Below are 22,916 nucleotides of genomic sequence, written 5' to 3' on the forward strand. Positions count from 1 at the left end.
ACTTGCTTTAACATAAAGTCCAACATAATTCATCAATTTACATATTAAAGAGAGGTCATACACTCCATGGGTAAATTGAACAAAACAAAAAATTAATTCATTTTTTATTTTAAATTTTGAAATCATTTTATTTTATGTATATGGGTGCTTTTTTCTGCGTGTATATCTGTGCCTCCAGACAGCAACCGATCCCCTGGAACTGGAGTTTCAAATGTTTGTGAGTCATCATAGTGGTGCTGAGAATTGAACCCAGGTCCTCTGCAAAAGCAAGTGCTTTCAGCCACTGAGCTATCTCTCTAGCCCCAAGTCGTTAAAAGATACTTCCTGTAATGCTAGGCTTAGAAGTAAACATCTTTAATTTGATGCGGTATCTGCAAACCTCCTTGTATAAATTATCCACTGGTGCATAACAAATCACTCTGAAGCTTAACAGAATAACTCAATGATAAACATCTGTGTTCTGTCCCAGTTTTTATGGGATGGGATTAGGGTAACCTAGGGTGGTCTTAGCTCAGAAGTTCTCATGAAATCACAGTCAAGAATGCCTCCCAGTATTGCAGTCACCGAAGGCGTGGCTGAGGCTAGCTCCAAGGTGACTCCTGTTTGGTGCTAGCATATTGATGTTATTACAAGGCACCCTACCTTGCAGGCAAGCTTCCCGCTGTCTCTCCCTTAAAGGAACAACTTCAGATTCAGTACACTGAAGAGACACATGAATGAGTACAAATAAGGAAGCAAGAATGTTCATACAGCCACGGGTGGCAGTGGCGGGACTGGCTTGTCACAGCAGGCTGTTCCTCTCTACCTTCTGGTCTCCAGTTCCACCCCTCTTCCTGGTGCTCAAACGGTTCTGCTTCTCTTTCTCTCCCATCTTCCCACCACATCCTTGTACACAGTAGTGGCTCCCCCTGTTGGCTGGCAGTGTTGCTAGCTGTCCTCCAGGTGTCTACAGCTAGCCCTGCTGTGTGACACTGGGCTGGTCTCTAGGTTACCTGGTTAAAATTTAAATGATGCTTTTACTTAAATAAATGTCAAGCTAGTCCCCGGGGCTAGCTGCGTCTGTTGTCTTAGTCAGTAACCTAAATCTGGTGTCTTCTGTTTACTGCCATACTCCAATCTTTGTCTTTTCCTACCTGAATTTCTGAAATCAGGCTAAATTGTCTCGGCTTCTGGCTCCACCCTTCTCTGTCCATCTTTCATGGCTGCTGAAAAAGTAGCCACTTTCCCACAAAATTGTATGTTGCTTAAAACTTGCAGTGGGAGCTGAGGAATGGCTCAGAGGCTAAGAACACTTCCTGCTCATCCAGAAGCTCAGGCTGGTTTCCAGAATTCCTGTGTGGTGGCTGACAACCACCTGTAATCCCAACTTGGGGGATTTGACACCCTCTTCTGGTCTCGGCTAGTACCCCCAAGCATGTGCAAAGACACCCTCATGCATACAAATGAGTGAATGATAAAATTAAAAAGTGTGTGCCTGTGGGCACCCGTGCGCATGCGTGTGGGAGTGTTCTTGTGCATGCATGTGCGTGCATGTGGTGCATGTGTGTGCATGTTCGTATGTATTTCTCCTGGTTTCCAGTTTTCTCACTGATGATGAACTCCTAACACAGCAAAGGGTCCTTCCACTACTGAACCCTACCTAATGATCCAGGCTACTCCTATGCTACACATACCCCAGTCACAGTGACTCATACAGCTGACCCAAAGAGCACTGTTGTGTCACACAGAGTTTATCCTCTTTCTACAAAGCCTTTGTTTTGTCACTGTCATTGAGTCCATATTCATTTTTTTTTCTCTTAGACTCATTCAAACCCCTGCATCCTCTAGGTAGGTTTCTGCCCGCCCCTCTGTCCCTTTAGGGAAGCACTTCCCTATCTGTCACCCTCCCTGTAACCCCTCCTTTGGCCTTTTGCTTGTTTGTTGTTTCTTTTTGTTTTTGAGATGGATTCTGTGTGGGCCAAGCTGACGTAGAACTTGAGCTCCCCTGCCTCAGCTCTGGGAGTGCCCCATCAAAGTTGGCATGCCCCTGCTTCAGCTCCCTGACTGCTTCATGTTTAGGAGAGCTTGCTGAAAAATCAGGAAGACAAGAGTTTAGATCCCAGCTCAATAATTCTTTGGTTTGTCAGGATCAGTGTGGTCAGAGAACTCAGAGGCAAGAGAAACAGGAATAAAAGAGGTGTGTAGAGTCTGGGGAGCAAGAGTGGCAGATAGTGAGCCCTCTAAGGAGCACCACACTAACACTGAGGTGACTCTTCCTTCCCAGGGGAGCATTCAGAGCAGTGTGAGCCAGAGGAACCCTCCTGACCCCAGGGGAGCGCTCAGAGTGGTGTGTGAGCCAGAGGAACCTCCTGGCTCCAGGGGAGCACTCAGAGTGGTGTTAGCCAGAGGAACCTGGCACCAGCACTTAAGTTGAGAAGCTGGGACAGTTGAGGTCACTTTTATCTACTTGTTGAAATCTGTTCTCTTATTTGAAACCCATTTTTTAATGTTCTTCAAAAAACTTTCCTGGGTGATTTACAAGCAGTCTGTGGTCATGGTTTTCTTCACTCACACATAGCCTTTTATCACAGTATTATGAATAAATATATTTTAGGTTGAAATCGTGTGTGTGTGTGTGTGTGTGTGTGTGTGTGTGTGTGTGTGCACATATGTAATTTTCACAGTGTCCAGTACTGGGCTGAGAATGTAGCAGGTACTCAGTAAGCTATTTATGAAAGAGCTGTCCAGAAACTGACTTCCCAAAGCTCCCAAACTTTCTTTCCAGCATACAAAGATACACAGCCAGCAACCCCCAGACCAGAGGGCCTGTGGCTCCCCAGGATAAGAGGAAAGCTATCCCAAATGCAAATCCAGGCTCAAAGTGCTACAAAGACAAAATCAGGAAAGCACGACCCCCTCTAAATCCCTCTTGGGGACCAGGCTCTCCCAGTCTGGATGTGATTGTGTATATGTGAGGCTTGGGAAGGGGGTCGGTTGTGGGGTGGTGGGCAGAGAAAAGCAAGAGAGAGAGAGAGGCCACTCCACGAAGTGATTCTGTGGAGGGGATTTGCTATGTCTCTTTCTCCCCCTCCCTCCTTTGTCCCCATTCTCCTCGTCCCCTTCTGCGTTTGTCCGTCCGGGAGGACCCTGGAGTGTTCTTTTGATCAGCTCAATCTTTCTCTGGCACTTGAGTTCTGATTGGCTGAAGGACTTAGAGGGAAAAACTTTAATTAAGTAGATAATCTCTTCTTTGGATGTGAGGTAGCTCCATTTCACCACCCCTTAACTCTGTTTGGGATCGCTTACACAACCAAGGTAGCCATCCCTCTGCCTCTGAGGAGAATGCTTCCCATCTCTCAATTTCTGAGATGTTCTCCCTGCGTTTCTCGGAAGACCATGTTTCTTATGAAGCCTTTGTGTGTTCTTCTAGTTACTTGTGTCCTTCACCGCAGCCGCGCCTGGTAAGTAACATGCTTGGGTGTGAGATGTGCTGGAGAGATGGAGGAGGCCTTGAGCTCTGTCTTGGGAAAAGCCATTCTATGCAGTAGGGCTGTCCCGAAGTGTGCTACTCTGGCCTCAGCAAATCTTTAGGATTCCTGCCAATAAAAGATTGGACTTAAAAAAATGAGGGACTTTGTATATTTTTGTAGATGATTATTACATGTTTATAGTATATTATATTATACTACACATTTCAAGTGATCTGGGGAGAAACAGACAGTAGCCTGGAGCATTAACTCCTGACCCCACTGTGGCCAGGGAGATGCTTCAGGGCAGGCTCCCTGTGCTCACGCTGCTGGAGACAGGATGGGCAGGATCTGATTCTATGCTTTCTGACTTTTCTTCAGAATTCTCTAAGAAACAGCTCATATCCAGCATCCCCTGGACCAGTGCATCTGGCACTGGAGCTGTTGGCATTGGGTTAAACAAACAGGTCTGAAAGCAAATATTCTAGCTTATGCTTCAAGTTGTTCAATGTACAGAAATTTCTACATTTCTCTGAAAATCAGATAATGTGTGAAGGTGATTTGCAAACTCTAGGACAAATGCTAGGTGATAATATCCTTGTTCTTGGGAACCATGGGAGCATCTGCACATGCAGGTGTTAATAAAGCAAAAATATGATAATATAAGGCCTTGCCTGAGGAGTGCCTGTCACTAGGCAATTTGGAGTTTCTCCTCAGTTCCGATGGTGATCTCAGTCAACACCCCCACAGGTTCCTCCCCTCCCCCCCCTTAAGTGTACAAATCCACCTGCTTCACAACCTATCCAGGAAGCCAGGATAGAAATGTCTGTGCAGGGACCTGATTCCTGTGCTAATTGAGACCATTCTTGTCATGAACAAGCCTAGGGATCACTTCTAAAGTGTTGATTTCAAAGTTCGCCAACTTAGCCCAACTACACGCCACTAAACGTAACGAGTTGCAACTTTCCTGATTATGGGCAAAACCACCAAATAATTGGTCCGTTTTAATTGGCCTTTTAATTGAATATTTCAACATGAAAAGAGGAGGAGAGAAGAAAAAAAAAAAAGCCATCTCTGCCTCACGAGAACAAAACGACAAAAGGTCTGGGCGACTACAGCAGGACATTTCTACTGGTACCCACCCTGCTCATCAGCTGACTTGATATCAGCAAAAGAGAAATATGAGATGCTTCTCCCTAGTCGACAGGGCAGGGCAAAGAATTGTTCCATTAAAAAATACCTTTACTGTGTGTCTCCCTCCCTGCTGAAGGGGGTCATGTGCACTTCATTCCGACACTGACACGGCCACACTGAAGGGTGGCTGGGTTGCTTGTCTGTCCAAATTCAAGTGTCTGGATTCAAAAAGAAAACAAGAGAAAAGAGATGTGAAAGTTCGTCCTAATTTAAACACGAGACCCAAGAACGCCCCCCTTGCCTGGCCTGACGTGGAGTGGGAAATGCCCAATGCTCCAATGCAACGAGTTCAGACTTTAATTGCTTCTCCTTAAAAGTCTTGATTAGAATTAAAAACTTACGCTCCGCCAAGAGTCTGCTTTTGGGTAGCGTTTAAAAAGAGATTTTTTAAAATGCAACATTAAATATTGATTATTCCTCTAAGTGAGACGCTGCGGGTTTTGTATAAGACCCCCATTGTCCCGGGCAGAGAAATTTGACCAACCACAGCCTTTGACATGTTTCTCCTAATACTTCATTATCAACCTTCTATGTAAGACCTCAAAAGCGTTTAACAAACAGAGAAGCACAATTTCTGCTTGGCTGTTCAATTGTAGGGCCCGCTTGAAATTACTGTCTAAAGGAGTCCGACAGCAAACATTCCTGGGCTTGAAAAGAGATAATGGTGACTTTCGCCTAACCCGAGGGGGCAGCTTTACTGAGGAAGCAGTGGAAGAGGAACTTTTAAAAAGAGGACTTGCCACCACCCTTCAATGGCTGACCGTTTCTGAGGGGGGTTATTCCACAGTAACATGGGAAATGTTTTCTTTTGTTTTTTCCCTAATCTTTATGGCTCTTTAAAATGGAGAACAGGGATATATGAAGCAGAGATAATGTCAAGGAGAGAGAGATAATGACAGCCATGGTGAGGCCAGATGAACTGGTTCTGATACACCTTCTCATCAGGAAGAGAACAGGCGTGACATGCTTTTCCTTAACTATTCATCCTATCTCACTCCAGTTAATGTCCCATAACAGCAATGGGTGCTCAGGTCCTCTGCCCCCACCTCTCCTCTCCCAAGGCCTGCAGATACATATACATGTACATATACATCATATACATCATATACATATACATATCAGAGTCCATTTCTATTCTGCAACAGGGCAAGAATTTATATGAAATTATTGGGTTGTAATGTGTTTACATTACCCATTGGGTCTCAGTATTTGGGTTTTTACAGTAATATTTTTATGGATATTGAAATTGCATCTGATGCTAAGATGCTGGAGCCCCTGACTAGGAAATGAATCGATCTGGAGTTTTGCTTTGGTGATGCTAGAAATTAAACCCAGAGTCTTCTTGTGCTTGGCAGGCAATTCCACCACTGAAGTAGGACACAGTGCAAGAGTCAGCTATTGTCAGAGGATCTTCACTGGATGGTCTCAACAAACATTGAATTATATAGTTATATTATTGGTCTTTAAATACATCTGTCATCATTTTTAAATGGATGTTATAGAAAGGAAAATACGAATTCCTGCTAGGTGTGATGGCCCGCACCTTTAATCCCAGTGCACAGGAGTCAGAAGTCAGTGAGTGGATCTGTGAATTTGAGCCCAGCCTGCTCTACATAGTGAGTTCTAGGACAGCCAGGACTACATAAAGAGACCCTGTCTAAAAACAAAAATAAGAGCAAAAATTACAAACTTATTTAAAGTTATCGAACTCTTGATGGTTTCTTTGTTGTATTACGTGTTTATCATGGTGAGTTTTCCCACTACCAGACATGAAAAGAGGAAGTTCAGTCAAAGGCAGGTCCAGCTGGTCACATCAGCAAGCTGTGCCCTTCCTCAGAGAGCTTGGAGATCTCTCAAGTCACAGAAAGAAGTGAGGTGTGGGGATCTGCTTTGGGATCTAGAAGATAGATTGCTCGTGTGAAACACGTCCTCACTAGCAGCCTCCCTGGCCTATCAACAAGTATATGGTTCAAAGTCCACTGGGATGCTAGAGCAGCCAGGAGGTGGCCTAGCTGAGTAGCCTCATAGCAGGGAGCCTGGCTAGAGACAGGACCAGCAAAGGCCAGCTTCCACTTACCCGTCATTTTCTTCACACTGGGAGCCTGTGTCTTCTTTCAAAATCTTTATTTCTCCTATCATGAATGACAACAGTGATATCACTATTATAATAATCGCAACAAAACCCATGAGGCCCTGAGAAAAGACGGGCCTATTATTTTCCTTGTAGGGAGGAAGCTGCTCTGAGGTACATGTGTGTGTGCATGTGCATATGTGTGTGTGTGTTTGTGTGTGTACATGCATGTGTGTCTTTGTATAAAAAGAGGACCTTAAAAAGGAGCAGAAACAAAGGCCTATCCATCCAAGCCTGCTCTCTTCCATGGGAAGAGACTGTTGTTTCTTTCCTCCGGCTGGATACCTGGTTGGATCCTGCTCTCTGTCAGTTGATGCTTTTTCTCTCTTAAGATGATTAATAAAGTTCCTTTTACTTGAGCTTTAATGATCCTTTGCTGTTTTCATCAAAAGACAGAGAATTCGTATGGCTTAGAGAGTGAGGTCCAGGCAATACTTTTTTAGGATAAACCTTTCTTTTTCCTGAAAGCAGACTTTTTTTAGTAAGTAAAACACCAGGCTTGGGTAACAGCTGGGGGCGGGGTGTGCTCAGTTCCCATGAGTACAGTCTCCATCACTCCCATCTGAAATACGCCTAGACCATGAAGTCTCGAAAGAAATAAGCATTCACTGTGGACGGACCTGGAGCCTCATTATGAGCCAAACTTCATGGTTTGTTTTTCCTTAATCTTTTCTGCAAGCTCCTGGTATTGACCTTGCCATCTCTCCCTATGCTTCTGAGGTTAGAGTTTTCTCTCAGCCACAAAATCAATCAGTCAATCAACCAATTAATCATCCAACCAACCAATCAGTCCATAAGGGGGCCTTTAAACTCACCACTATCTAACCACTCCCAACTCACTGTTTGAATAGTTTGTGTTTCCAGTGTCCCCATCTTCATCCCTAGTAAGACTCCATTAAAAAGGTAGACTTTCATCTTTCTGTCAAACTCTAGGATGACATTCTTACCTTCTCTGGGCCAGACTTAAACCATACCACAGAAGGAAGAAGTTTCCTCCATTCAGAATCTTGATCACATTCTGTTGTACTAAATTTCAGCCTTTCTTCTTCCTCTTCTTCTTCCTCTTCTGCTTCTTCCTCCTCTTCTTCTTCTTCCTCTCCTCCTCCTCCTCCCCCTCCTTCTTCTCTTTCTCTTCCTCAGCCTCCTCCTCTTCACCCTCAGACTCTCTGATTCCCTGTCAGACTCTGAGCTCCTTTTCCTGCTAATTCATGACAATAGCAAACCAACAGGCTGTTCACACTGTCCTGTCTAGAATTAACTCAGGTCCATCAGGGTGTTTGCAGAGCTCAGATTCCATAGTTGTTATTTCAGGGGAGCTCTGCTTAATTGTAAGTTTATATTATGGACTTTTCTTCCTCTTCCTCCTCCTCCTCTTCTTCCTCCTCCTCCTCCAAATCCTCCTCCTCTTCTTCCTCCTCCTCCTCCTCCACCTCCTCTTCCTCCTCCTCTTCTTCCTTCTCCTCTGTAAAAGCAGAGCGAGCAGATATGAAGAAACCGCTATAACTCAGCTTCAACCAGGATCCACTCCTGCCCACATTGTTTCGTCTACACTTTCTGTAGCATTTCCAGCTACATAAGTTTCTCCTACTCTGAATTTTCCAAAATAGTTCAAACAGGAAGAGGAAGGACAGAAGGACTGTCCTATCTTACATCTGAGAGATCTAGAGCCATCAGGTAGAATGAATCTTGGGGAACATTAAACAGTTATGGTTGTCGTGGGGCGGGGAGGGCAATCCAGAATAGTCACTAACAAAGGCAGGTGTGTCATTTAGATACAGGCTTGCATTTATTTGCACTTTGAGCAGCAAAGGCAGCAAAATGAGTGGTTGGAGTGGACTGGACAGGGTGTGTGTGTCTCTGTGTGTGTGTGTGTATGTGTCTGTGTGTGTGTGTCTATGTGTCTGTGTGTCTGTGTGTGTCTGTGTTTCACTGTCCACTTGAATTTAGTTCCATTATCTAGTGGTCCTAAGGTGCCTTTTGGTTCTGCTGCCTTAGGCAGCTCAGCTGCTGGTTTAGGGGGTGGGGAGTAATTCCTACGGTTACACAAGGCTTCTGGCTTTGGAAACTGGTGGGTTTGTGTCCATCTATGCAACGGACAGGAATAATTTTAAGTCTAATCTACAGAGACTTAGGTGACTAAATCAGAAAACAGAAACTGCCTGCACAGCAACTGGGAAAGAAGCTGCCATAAATGCTAGGCTTCTCGGGACAGCGTCCTGGAACTTCAGCAACTTTCCCTTAGAGGCCAGGGAGAAGGTGGCTGCTGGGTCCCTTCCCTCCTCATTTAAATGCCAAGTGCTGGGGGCTTTGCTGCAGCTTGGCTTTCTCTGTGGAGCTTGCTGCAATGCACAAAGAGGTGGAAATGGGGAGAGGGCAGCCCTGGCTTTGTAAGGTCTCCTAGACTAACAGCGTGTCCCTTGGCAGGGAAAAGAACTCCTTGCAAACTGCTGACTTCCTTCGGTGGTGGAAAGAAATCCTTCTGAGCCTGCTTGGCAGAGCTTCAGGGCTTGATGTCCCAAAGCTGATCATTGGCCTCTGCCGATAGTTATTTGGCAAGGGCTGGATTTGAACTGATGTGGCGTGTCAGGCATATTTAACGTAAGAATGAGCTTTAAAATGGACACCACGGCTGCTTAACATTTTGTTTTAGCCAAGTGGTTTGTAAGACTAACTTTCTTATACAAATATGTTTTGGTATCATATAGAAAATCTACATACTCATTAAAAATATTTTTAGACTTATTTGTAGGGCTGAAGTGTATTTTAAGAGCTACAAGAACACGACCCAAAGCTATGAGCTCCCAAGTTCTGCCTTTAAACCCATCTTGAAAACAACAAAATTACAGCAACAACAAACCCTTCTTCTGGCCACAGTATCTGCCACAATTCGCTCCCCTTTCTCTCATCTCTTCTAGTACCTCACTTGCTGCTCGGAATCCAGGCTTGAGTTCTTTACCCCTGAACAAGATCTTGTCCCTATTAGCTCTCCCTTACCCCTGCCTCCTCCCCTGCATCCCCTGCCCAGTGAAGGACATGAAACCTAGGCAAGTTCTCCACCATTGAGTGATATTCCCAGCCCTTTTACAATTTTTTTTAATTTTTTCTTGCCACATTTGAAAATAGGAGGAAATTGATCTTTGAAATCTACATACTTTCTTCCCTCTAAGAGTTCAGATGACCATGCCTTCTCCTTTCTCCCAGCTATGATGGTGTCAATGTCCATGATTTGTATAGTTAACAGTGCGTAAGAATGAGTCATCCAATTGATCTGTGGAAAGCTTTTACCTCCTTGTGCAGTGGGAGACTCCTGGTTTAAATATCCCCGGGCATTGTTAGAAACTTATGGAACTTCTGGAACTCTTGGATCCAGTTTCACAGTTATCAGTGAGACTATTGCCTATATAGCTGTGTGAGCTTGTATATGTGTTATGTGTCAAGAGTGTTGTGGGACACAGAATCAGTAGGAGAATCGCGGAAGGAATTGACTCAGCTCCTCACAGCCCCCCTCAGGCAAGATGTGAACTACATTCAGAAAGTTGCAAATGAGGCCATTCTGGCTGGAGCCTCAGGCAGCTTCCTACTCTAGGGTCTCTGAGCATCTTCTCTGAGACACTTTAGTGTGTCTCTGAGTAAGATCTGAAGATCTGTGATTGACACTATCATGCTCCCTTCCCCTGGCCTGTCAACCCAGCTTTAATGTAATCCCATAGTCTGAACCAAGAGAGACCAATGGGAACCTCATGACCTCCAGACGTTCTGTGGCTGTTAAGACACAACTGAAGATGAGGGGAAAGAAGAAAAAAATCAAAGACTTAGAAGGAACCAGAAGGGACGGTGCCAAAGGCTATAAGGACAGTGGAGGGACAGGACCAAAGTGAGGTGGCAGCATTAGTGGGGCAGAACAAAGAGGATCTGGTCTAAGCTGCTTTAACCATCCCACTAAATAAACAAACAAACAACAGCTCAACATAGCAGCCTCTCAGGGAAGCACCTGTGGGGTGCTTGCTGAGTGAGATGGAGTGGCCTCCTGGATAAGTGCATGCACAGAAAGGGGAGAGGGAGCCAAGCGCCCAGAATTAGCCCAGCTACAAGGCCCTAGCCAGGCTAAGAGCAAACAGCTTGTGCCTGAACACTTCCGGTCCAGGTCTGTTAGTCCCACAGTGAGGCAGTAGTCAGACCATGGCTGAGAATCTGCTGATCACAAAATGAAGCTGTTATATGCACTACCTTGTATACTCAGCCAAGTGTGAAAAAATTATCCTTAGACTTGGGGAGTAAGGGGGTAGTGACCTAACCTGTGCCCAGGAGAAGCTCTGATCAACAGAGAGTTTGCAGTTATCTCTTAACTCCCGAGGTTGGAAAAAATAATACAAACTTCTTCAAAAAGCATTAGGTAGAGAAGGGCTTTCAGTGTGTGTGTGTGTGTGTGTGTGTGTGTGTGTGTGTGTGAGAGAGAGAGAGAGAGAGAGAGAGAGACAGAGAGAGACAGAGAGAGACAGAGAGAGACAGAGACAGAGACAGAGACAGAGACAGAGACAGATTAGAAACATACATTCTTAGGAAAACAACTTGGAGACTTTCCAGGCACTGACAGAGCAGCAGAGGTACTTGTATTTGAATTGCTCCACAGTCCTTCCTCTCCTAGTCCACCTCCTTGAGAAAAACTTCCCACTGGGAACAGGCTTATTGTGGACTAGAGAGTCCAGTGGGTGAGCCAAGTTTCAAGTGTGGTGCTATAGATAAAAGCCTCGTGAATCACGGCTAGACTTGGCTACCGTCTAGTCTCTGAAGTTGCTCCAAGCGAGAAGGTCCCTGAGCAGAGGAGCAATGGGAAGCGGGGTAAACTTGGCCAGGTTCTGCTGTGAAGACCACCCACACAGCCTCAGGTGAGACACGAAGCCAGATGCGAAGCTGGATCCCAGATAGCCCTTAAATGATGGACAAGATAATTAGCATGAGTAGTGAAGACTTAAGAAAAAGACCCTCTTCTTCAGAGGCTGTGACAGGGACACCACAAGGCGGGGAGGTCACAAGGCGGGGAGGTCAAGAGCAAGAAGACAGGACCTGGCTAAGTTGCTGATCTTGGGAGCCTGGGACAGCACAACGACCCTGTGAGAACTGTGGAGAACAGGGTAGGGAGAGCTGCCTGCTCTTCCATAGTTCTTGCTGTAAATTAACTTGTAAGAACAAGATGGCGGTAAACAAGCATAGGAACAATAAAAGAGCAAATTTTGGGTTAAAGGTTCACCCCAGGAATGGCTACTGGAGTGCAGACAGGGACTGGGGACATAATTGAATAGCTGCTGTATTTAAAGACATCCAGAAGCAGAGGCAGTGAGTGGAGACCAGAAGAGAGACGGACCTTGGCCAGACTTAGACTCCTTTGTGGCATAGTCCATCTCTGCAAACATTTTGTTGTGCTATGGGGAAGAGGGCATGAATCGGCCATGATATGAGGAAGCCACCTGAGGTGCCATGAGAGAGAGAGAGAAATTGAGAATGGGAGCAGAGCAGACCCACTAGTCCTCAGCCAGGCAGGTCAGCCTCCCAGCAGCCTATGGGAGTCCCAGAGCAGTGTTTGCTCCCACCCTCCTGCCCTGGGGTTCAGTGAAACCACCTGGGGTTTAGTGAAACTATGTGGTTATCTGGGAAAGATGCTGTCACCAAAGCTACCTCAGGCACCTCGGATACTGACAGAGCTAGAATCTCCTGAGGAATCTGGGAGACCCAGGTATCCCTGGGTGCACTTTGAAGTCAGTGGATACTGCCAGAGGCCTCGGTAATAACAAGCCTTAGGGGCTTTTCTAGTCAGGCAGTCTTGGGTGCTTCTCCAGTGCAGAATTGACAGTAGGCTACATGCCAAGGCTGACCTGTGCATTGCTCATGCAGAGGAGGGCCCTGTGCTCCCAGGGAGGAAGCAGCAGTCACCACAGGCCCCATTCACACCTTTTTCTGAATTCCCCTTTCTTTGCAGGGGCTCTGAGGTGACTGAGGCACATCTTGGCCAAACTGTGAGCAAACCTCTTTAATACCCTTCTGCAGAAATGACAGTGTAGAAACTCACACAGGAATATTAAACTCCAGAGAGGATAAGACACTTGTCCTTACCTTTAAAAATCAACACACAATTTTTAGGAAAAAAATTAGAGAAAAATTGAGCAAGAGTGGGGGATGTAGAGTGAAAAATTATAAAGACCATTTTATAAAATATATACAGGCTTTTTCTCTACCCCTAGACCTGAGCAAAAAGAATGCAGGTTCCAGAAAGCGGAACTGAATGTAAGATTTCAGGCTTTCACTGCCCGGGGATACATTTGGGGAAGAGCAACATTCCTCAAGCCTTAGAGAAGAAAACCCACCTGTGGGTGAGGAAGGCCCAAAGCAGGAAGACACATTCCTGACCACAGAGAAAGATGCAAATCATCTGGGTGGTTCCAAGAACTAGCTAACTTTCCACTGTTCTTGGTTACCTCTCCCCCACCCACCTTGAGGTCTTCCCAGTGTTACAGCCACTGATGTTCAAAATTTGTAAAACAACCAATCGTGTAACCGCACGAAAATGCAACCAATCATGTATTACCACGTGAAAATTCCTCCCTTTCCCCACCCCGTGCTATAAAAAAGCCCCTCAGCTTGCTAGCCAAGGTCAAACTCTACTCCTGCATGGGTGAGCAGTTTGACCATTGGCTGTCAGTTCTCTTCCCTAATAAACCTCTGCTGATTGCATCCAGGAAAAAAAAAAGAAAGAAAAATTGAGCAAGAAATGTAGTTTCCATATAGTTCCATATATTCTCCCACACAGCTGCCGTGTTCACTTCTACTTTGTCTACATGAGAACCAGTGTGAATTTATCAGTTATGAGGGGATCTGGTAGTTCCCAGAACTTGTGGGTATGGATGCTTCTGGAAGGGAAGGCCAGCCTGGACTACAAAGTGAGACCCTATCTTAGAAAAAAGGCAAGCAAGGCCTGGACTACAGTTTGTGGCAGAGCAGTTGCTCTGGATCATTAAAATTAGTTACTTGTTTAGTTTTGTGGGTTCAATATCCACCCTAAATCCCCAAAATACCTGCAGTGAGGCTTCGGGGAACATTGGTTGCAGAGGGTGGAGAGACAGCTCAGAGTGTTTACTGCTCTTGCCAAGGACCCAGGTTTGATCCCAGCAACCATATAGAAGCTTGCACCTACCTGTAACTCTAGTTCCAGGGGAATCTTGTGTCTTCTGGCTTTCCTGGGTTCCTGCATGCATGTGGTGCACAAAAGTTACCCATGCACATACAAATGCACATAAATAAAATAAGTACATAAAAAAATTTAAAAGTACTGAACATGGCTTTTGAATTAGATATTTACCCAAGAATAAGAATGACTTATAAATGATGGTTTTATTGAGATAGAATACACACCAGAAAATTCATCTTACAGGAGTAAATCCACACACCTGTGTCTACACAATTCATTTTTGATTTTTTATCAACCCTGAAAGAAATTTCTTCTCCATTAGCAGTCATGGCCCATGGTTTTCCCTTGTTCCCCTGATAACTGACAATCTAACTTCAGTTTCTATAAAATAGTCTTTTCTAGGGGCTGGAGAGACAGCTCAGCGGTTAATAGCACTGGCTTCTCTTTCAGAGACCCAGGTTCAAATCGAGCACCCACATGACAGCATACAACTGTCTGCAGCTCCAATCCCATGGAATCGGGCACCCTCACAGACATCCATACAGGCAAAACACCAATACACATTTTAAAAAATGTAAATCTTAAAAAAAAAAAAAAAAAAAAAGGTCTTTTCTAGGGCTTCTTGTAAAATCAAGAGCAAGAGGCCATATAGTTCTTGGTCTTTTGTGTCTGGGTTCTTTCACTTAGAGAGTGATGTTCATCTGTGTTGGAGCATGCTCAATACTTCATTTACTTTTATGTTCAGCTAACATTCTACTGTGGATATAGCTGCTAGACATTTGGGCAGTTTTAGGTTTGGGGTATTCTAATTAATACTGCTAGAACAGGGTGTATATGTTTTGCTGTGTAAATGTCTGTCCAGGAGAACTGCTGTGTCATGTTTAACCCACGGAGGAACTGCTAAACAATTAATTGCATGCACTTATTTTTTTTTTTTAATAATCTAACTGGCAACATATGAGGATTCTGGTTGCTTTGAATTTTTTGTCGGTATTTCATTCATTCATTCATTCGTTCATGTTTGAGACAGTCATTTTCTGCAGCCCTGGCTGTCTGGAACTCACTATGTATGGCAGGCTGCCCCTGAACGGAGAGGTCCTCTGCATCTGCCTCCTGAGTGGGCTTCAAAGTGTAGGCTAGCACATCCAGTATTCTTATTTCTGTCTAGCTGCTGTAGGGGCCACAGATTCTTGTGGTTCGTGTTCTTCAATGACCCATGACACTGAGCATCCATGTGCTCACTGGCCATTTGCACATCTGTATCGGTGAATTAGTTAAACTGGTTTGGCTCCCAGGGTGGTATCACAAGTGCTAGAGCCACCCTGGAGATCACAGACTGAGGAGGAGGAGGAGGAGGAGGTAGCCACAGAGCGAGAGCTCATTTTGAGGCAAGCTAGGCAGGATGCCTACCAGATCAAGAATGCACAAGTCTGAGATTGAACAAAAAGGTTTGAGTGGAGTTGAGAAGGTCCAGGAAAATGTAAAACCCCTTTGGTACTTAGTCTGAGCGGAGGCAGTGGCAACTGTATATCCCTGTGGGAATGGGAAGGTGTACCACCATCTGAGCGTAGACATCATGCCCCACTCATAGAGAAGGTGCTGTTTATTGAACAGACATTGCATCTCCCACATGTTAGAAGCAGCGTCTTCTCTTCAATCCTGTGGCTGTCTCTAGATGGCACCCAGCCCATAGCGACGCTAAAATGCTTTCTCTCTCTCCATTCTCTCTATCTTCTGACAGCTCTCGCTGTGTCATCTGCAGTCTTTGTTTCTACTGGCTCAAAGGCCATCATGTCCCTGTCTCGTCAGTCAGAACTAAGACTCCCCTGGGTCGGTGCTTGCCACAGGGACACAGTTGGATACTGTACATACAAGTAAAGCAGTCACGTGGACAAATAACATAATCATGGGGATGCCAGAATAAGACCCGCAATCTTGTCCCATGACAGCTGCTCAGTTAAACCTGTCACTTTAATTGGCTCAGCTGACACGCATGTCACACAAATCTCTTCATACTATGGCTTCTTTAGGAAGGGAAATCCTCCAGGTCCTCTATCCCTTACTCCCCCATTTTCCTACATTAGACTTTTCATAGAGAGAATCTTGACCCAGGCTCAGCCTTGGCAAAGCTTTACTCACTGTCATCATGTGCTGCTTCATTCTGTTTTCCCAGTGACGTCCGCTCTGTAAAATGGTAACTGTTCCATCTGGTCTGGTAGTGTCTAGCTTTCGAGTTATTCCAAATGGGAAGATTGTTCTGTCGAGTCAGAGTAAGCTCCTTGCCTTTTCTGTTATCTCTGGCACCAACTGTGAACTCATTCGAGTCGTCTTGAATTTCCCTGTGAGTTCTCTGGTACAGCTCCCTCAGTAGAGCACAGGCTCGTTTCAGTTGACCTGGTTCTGTCTGCCAAGTTCCAACAGGCAGGCCTTCCTTTTTGTGGTTTTTCTGTTTGTTTGTTTGTTTGTTTGTTTGTGTTTGTTTTCCTCTTTCCAAATCCCCATCATTTCATACGGAAGCTCTCCAGTCTGCTAATGCTGTTTCTCAAAACCACCCACACTTTGGATGTTGCGTCTCATGGGAGAGCCCACCAAATCCTTTTGGCCACCAATAAGAGAGGGACTTAATCTACTTGTTTCCCACTCCTTCCCTGATGCTCACCACCGTCCCAGCCTTCGGAACTGCAAGGGGACACCAACCTTCAGGGCAAGTCCATAAGGGTGCCCACAGTACTTTCCTCAGTTGGAAAGCTAATAGGTAAAATATTTTGATTAACATGTCTACTTTGAACTTTGAATTCCTTCTCCAAGTCTCCGAGACTGCAGATCATATGTCTATTTAACTTTAAATGTTTGTGCAACTGTAGATTTGCAAAAGTTGCAAAGAAACATTCGGGAAGCTTCTGCGCTCTTTCCCCAACAGTCCACAATATTTCCATCTTACAATTTTTACATAGTAACCTTAGAGCTTATTCAGACACCCAGTTTACCGAACCCCCAGCCTCAAATATTCATGTGTGTGTGTGTGTGTGTGTGTGAGAGAGAGAGAGACAGAGAGAGAGAGAGAGAGAGAGAGAGACAGAGAGAGAGAGAGACAGAGAGAGAGAGAGAGACAGAGAGAGACAGAGACAGAGACAGAGACAGAGACAGAGACAGAGACAGAGAGATGCTGATGCAGATTTACCATGTCTCTACCCCTGTGTAATCACCACCAGAGTTAGGACAATTAACCTTACCATCATCAAGGATCATGACTCTTAACCACATCCATCTTCTTATTCACAGGGATGAGCCATCACTGCAGCCTAAAATAGACTTTTATCTAACTTCCTTGAGATGTATCCAAGTACTTGTGTTTAGCAATAGCTGAGTGGTATTCCCTTGGGTGCAGGTGCCCGGTTTGTTTTTTGTTTTTCATACTTGATGATTTTTGTTTCTATTATGAGGATGCTTATTGTTGTTACAGTGTTGAACTCAGTGACCTTGAGTGGTAAGCAAAGCTATAGGGGTTTTGTTTGTTAGTTGGAGATAGTCTTGAGTAGTCCAGACTGGTTTGGAACTAGCTATGCAGACGAGGCTAGCCTTGAACTCCTGACTCTCCTGCTGCCACCTCAGAAGTACTAGGATTACAAGTGAGCACCTTCAAGCCCAGCAAAGCCTACAGTTTTAACTTTCACACTCAGAAGGTCAAACATATTCAAATTCCTAAGTTAAAAGGTCTTCATTTCTCTGGGATAAAGATGGAAGAGTGAAGCCACTGAACCATACAGCAGGTCTACATTTAGTCTGTAAGAAGCAGAGACCAAGCTACTTTTCAGATTCGGCTTTATTTGGGATCCAGTTACTGAAACCCTGAACAGATATTCTACCGTTTACCTCTTCCGTTAGACAGGCATCTGCCTACACTCCCATGGAGACAGATAAGCCTGGGTTCAGATCCTACTTCTTCAGTTATCAACTGGATGAACCTCAACACGTAGTTAGTGGTCTCCCCTGGACTCCCATGGACAAAATGAGATAGTAATATCTGGGGCAGAAATGATTTAAAAGAGCTAAGTGTGAAAGGCTGAATAGTGTCTGGTACCAAGAGTTAATGTTTGCTCTGTCCACAACCTGTGGCAAAAACAATAATCAAACAGTATTTTCTTTTTTGTTATGGCATTGAAAGCTTTAACATTATACTTTTATGATGCTGTAAATTATAAGTGACTTTAAAATTCCAAAGAAATGGGGCCAGGGAGATGGTTTAGTGGTTAAGAGCACTGGCTGCTCTTTCAGAGGACATGAGTACAGCTCCCTGCACCCCTATGGTAGCTTAGAACTCCATAACTTAACTCCAGTTCTAGTGGTCCGACTTCTTTTCAGGGCTTCTCAGGTTAAGTGGTGTGCATAACGTAGAGAGGCAAGCATTAATACAGTTAGATTTTTTTCTTTTTAATCTAAAGAACTATCCTGCTTTGGACTCTTAGTCTTTAGAAACTAAATGGATTATCTTCTAATTTTTTAATGACTTTAAATTTTATTTCTTTGGAGTGTCCACATGTGTTGGTGCCAGCGCATGCGCTATACCATATGGGTGGGATCCAAGGACCCTTGCAGGAGGCGCTGGCTCTCTTCTACCACATGGGTTCTGGAGACTGAATTCAAGTCGTCAGGCTCAGCAGCAGGCACATTTACCCACTGAGCCAGCTTGCTGGTCCTGAGCAGGTTATCTTTATCAGCCTGGTAAAAAGTGTACCATTTCTTATGAAAACGAATTGCCTTTCTTTGTCTCAACGATATTGTGGAAATAGCTCTGTGGCTCTTGGGAGCAGAAACAAACTGGTGTCTCTCTACTGTGCTGCTTTCTCTTCCTTCTAGGTCAGTGAACAATTTTCTGATGACCGGTCCAAAGGTAAGGGAAAAGTCTTTTTAACTTGGATGTCACTGGTCTTAACTTGTTGGCTGAAGATAACACATGTTGGGTTCATTATATCTACAAATTGCATTACCCCGTTGTATATAGCACAGACAGGGACTTGCCTCAAGCCACTCAGCAAATGGTCAGAGGCCAGATGAGAACTTGGGTGTACTGTTACTGAATTTATGTCTGGAATGTCCCAAGCCAGGAAAGTCACCAACTTTGACAAGTGCAGCCCCATACCATTCTCTGTGCAGTGTCCCCTCTAACATCTGGGAATTGCATGACATGGCCTCTGCACAAAAGGCATTCACAGGGTACCAATCCTTAGCTAGCATTGGGGTACAACAAGCACCTGAAATTTCAACAATTATGTAATAGCGGCTCATTTTAGAGAGACAGTTTGCTATAACGATTCAAGACTGGTGGGTACTAAGTTTGGCAGAAACCAAATGCAGCTCCTCTGGTCTGCTGATGTGAGGCCCTGGGCAAAGCACTTTTCTCTACACCTCAGTGTCCTGACCTGCACAGTGGTCCTCTCCACAGGGAAACTGTTAAGTGAGACAGCATATGTAGACTGCTTTCTCAGTCATTATTACAAGGCCGGCAGAATAGACAGTAAGAGAGTTGCTTGGCCATTGTGGGGCAAATGTCTCCTAAGCTGAGGCTAAACTTTTGAGCCCATTATTCCTGTAGGCTTACCTGGTCTACTCCAGCAGCGTGGCAGCTGGCGCCCAGAGCGGTATTGAAGAATGTAAATACCAGTTTGCTTGGGACCGTTGGAATTGTCCTGAGAGAGCTCTACAGCTGTCCAGCCATGGTGGACTTCGAAGCGGTAAGGAAAGCCTCGGTTCGTTTGCATAAGCCCTGGCCAGAGCCTGGGCTCCCTCCTCTTCTGTAGCCTCAACTTTCACCCAGTCTCTGCTCAGGACATCACTCTCTCCTGAGAGCCCTTCTTCTTTGTCCCTTGTCTCCTGTCTATATTTTTTCCTCCCCTCCCTCTCCCTCCCCCCCCCCCCCAGTACACTTTGTTCCATCTCCAGTCCTGTGCTGTCTTTGGTTGCCCAGTTGGCTAAAGGCTTTGTCAATATCTAAGTAACACAGAGATGTAGGTTAGGTCCATACATCCTCACCCTGATAACTTCCTCCTTTCCAGGGGCTTAGAGAGAGGTCCTGAGCCAGGAGAAACTTGGAGACCAGGTTACCACAGAGAGGACAAACAATAGTGGGAAGGCTGCCCGTCTGTCTGAGGAGCTTTTGAAGCTGATTTCTAGGCTTCAATGTGTGACTTGAAAAGATGGGAAGGAAAGAGGTTAGGGCTGAGCCCAGGGATGGGACAGATCCTGGAAGAGGAAAAGCTACAATGACACAGGAGGGACAGGTAGGGCTGGGAGGGGTGTGTAAGGTTGCCGTAAGGGACTGCAACCTCTTCTGACCCTTGACGACTTGGACCCCCAGCTAACAGGGAGACAGCGTTCGTACATGCCATCAGTTCTGCTGGAGTTATGTACACCCTGACTAGAAACTGCAGCCTTGGAGATTTTGACAACTGTGGCTGCGATGACTCCCGAAACGGACAACTGGGTGAGTAGAAATGGAAGGGGGGGGGGGGAACTGAGAGGCACAGGCAGCCTGGGAAGTTCACTTACCCAACGAAAAGCATGGTGGGAACTGAAGGAATAAAAATGTCTTCTTCTAATTATGAGGGGAATTATGCTGAAGGAGAAAGAGTGAGCCAGTTCCAGCCCACACACTACATGACAACCCTGCCTGTTCTCCCAGAGCGGCTTCCTTAACACAGTGATAACGGAATTGTGTGCAAACTCAGTCATCTGTCCGTCCCAGAGGACTTCCTTTCCTGTTACTTTATCCTCTAGGTTGGCCCTCACCCCATGCCTATATCACCCCACGCCTTTCCCAACTTCTGTGCCCTGTCACTCAATTTCTGACATCGCTGCTCCATATTACTTTAGTTAGGTTCCTCTTCCTTTCTCAAAGGCGAACTCTTGTCCCTTCCCAGACTTCAACCGCCCACCTTCCGGACATGTGCACTCTCCAAGAGGAGCACAAGGGCAGACACGTGACAACTAGCTATGTCACGAAGGCTTGAGCAGGGGATTGGCTCAGACTGAAAGAGGACAGACAAGGTGGCAAAATCAAGATTGAAACCAATCCAGAAACAGAACATTCACCCAACTATAACCCTTCCCCACCCCCACCTCATCCAATTAGAAACATGAGCTCAGGAAACTTTGGACTCAGTGACTTTTCCTGCTCCCGCCTTTTCAGGAGGTCAAGGCTGGCTCTGGGGAGGCTGCAGTGACAACGTAGGCTTCGGAGAGGCAATTTCCAAGCAGTTTGTGGATGCCCTAGAGACAGGACAGGATGCCCGGGCAGCCATGAATCTGCACAACAATGAGGCTGGCCGCAAGGTGAGTCCCAAAGCCCTTTGCACCAGGCAGCTGGCTCCATCCACTACTAGCTTCCACGTTTGGGTTCTTTCACAGGCTTTACTCAATCCTCTGGCCACTTACTAGCTAGGCGTCCTGCAACTGTTTCAGCCCGGGCCACTTACAAGATGCTTTCTCCCCCAGGCGGTCAAGGGCACCATGAAACGCACGTGTAAGTGCCACGGCGTGTCCGGCAGCTGCACCACGCAGACCTGCTGGTTGCAGCTGCCAGAGTTCCGGGAGGTGGGTGCGCACTTGAAGGAGAAGTACCACGCGGCGCTCAAGGTGGACCTGCTGCAGGGCGCGGGCAACAGCGCGGCGGGCCGCGGCGCCATCGCCGACACCTTCCGCTCTATCTCCACACGGGAGCTGGTGCATCTGGAGGACTCCCCAGACTACTGCCTGGAGAACAAGACCCTGGGGCTGCTGGGCACCGAGGGCCGAGAGTGTCTGCGGCGCGGCCGAGCCCTGGGCCGCTGGGAGCGCCGCAGCTGCCGCCGGCTGTGCGGGGACTGCGGGCTAGCGGTGGAGGAGCGGCGCGCCGAAACAGTGTCCAGCTGCAACTGCAAATTTCACTGGTGCTGCGCGGTCCGCTGCGAGCAGTGCCGCCGGCGGGTCACCAAGTACTTCTGCAGCCGCGCCGAGCGGCCGCCGAGAGGCGCTGCGCACAAACCCGGGAAGAACCCCTAAGGGTATCCCCTCCACCTCCATCCCTGTTCGTCCTCGGCTTCGTTTAGAGACCCCGGAAATAGAGGAACCTAGAATGGGGGACCTCGCACTCCCTAGCCCAGAGATCCTGACAGGGGGAGGCCACAGTCTCTCTACCGAGTGACACTTCGGATTCATCCACATGGTCTTTGTAGCTCACTGGTAGGTCTCAAAACTGCTATAAAATTCTGCAAGTTGTTCCTGAGAAAAGGACAAAAGCAGGCGAGTCTCCTCACCCCACCCTACTTCGGCCCCCAATGGTCGCCCAATGCTGGACCTAGCTTGTCAGGCCTAGGAAGAGCCCCTCTCAAATATGCAGGGTTCAGGGAAAGGTCCTTCTCTTACTCCCCACAGCTTTGCCTCCCTCCTGCGAGTCAGAGACTCTAGGCCTAGACTCCCCGCTGTTGATCATTCAAGAATCTTACACATTGTCTTCTCATTTCCCTACTATTCCTGGAAAAAAAAAAAAAAAAAAAAAAAAAAAGCAACCAAACAAAACCAGAAAGAAAGCAAAAAGGAAGAAGTATGCCTTTGAATATGGGGTAAGAGGGAACCCCAAAGCCCAACCTGCACACCAAATGTTATTCTTCTGTGACATCATGTTGCTGACAGACTTCAGCTGAGCAGTGACCTTCCTAAACACCAAAGATACTCTAGACACACCCAAGGGGTCTAGGCGTGGTAGAGGCCCACAGTGGGCAGGTTGGCAATCATTTTCTGCTCACAGTAGTGTCTACCTTTGTCTTCTCCTCGGGAGTTTTCTCCTCTGAGCCGAGAGGAGAAAATCAAGCCAATTTTTGGATCTGTACCTCTAAAGGCAGGGCATAGGAAAGAGAAACCAGGCCCTAACACCTGGTTCTCAAATAGGCAGGATTCTGATCATTGGATGCTTCCCGTGATAAGTAAACCC

General features: G+C 46.2%; 1 protein-coding gene across 1 annotated transcript in view; it reads left to right on the top strand.

Annotated features, from left to right (window-relative positions):
- Wnt8b (Wnt family member 8B) overlaps positions 1-22,084 on the top strand; it is a 33,500-nt gene extending 11,416 nt beyond the window's left edge. The window contains exons 2-6 of the mRNA XM_076932146.1: positions 16,171-16,292; positions 19,545-19,683; positions 20,307-20,432; positions 21,138-21,280; positions 21,443-22,084. Of these exons, the coding sequence (XP_076788261.1) occupies positions 16,171-16,292; positions 19,545-19,683; positions 20,307-20,432; positions 21,138-21,280; positions 21,443-21,988 (1,076 nt within the window). The 3' untranslated portion in view covers positions 21,989-22,084. The remainder of the gene's footprint in view (positions 1-16,170; positions 16,293-19,544; positions 19,684-20,306; positions 20,433-21,137; positions 21,281-21,442) is intronic.
- Positions 22,085-22,916: the final 832 nt, after the last annotated feature.

The sequence above is a fragment of the Arvicanthis niloticus genome, chromosome 1, assembly GCF_011762505.2.
Source record: "Arvicanthis niloticus isolate mArvNil1 chromosome 1, mArvNil1.pat.X, whole genome shotgun sequence".
Classification (NCBI taxonomy): Eukaryota; Metazoa; Chordata; class Mammalia; order Rodentia; family Muridae; genus Arvicanthis; species Arvicanthis niloticus.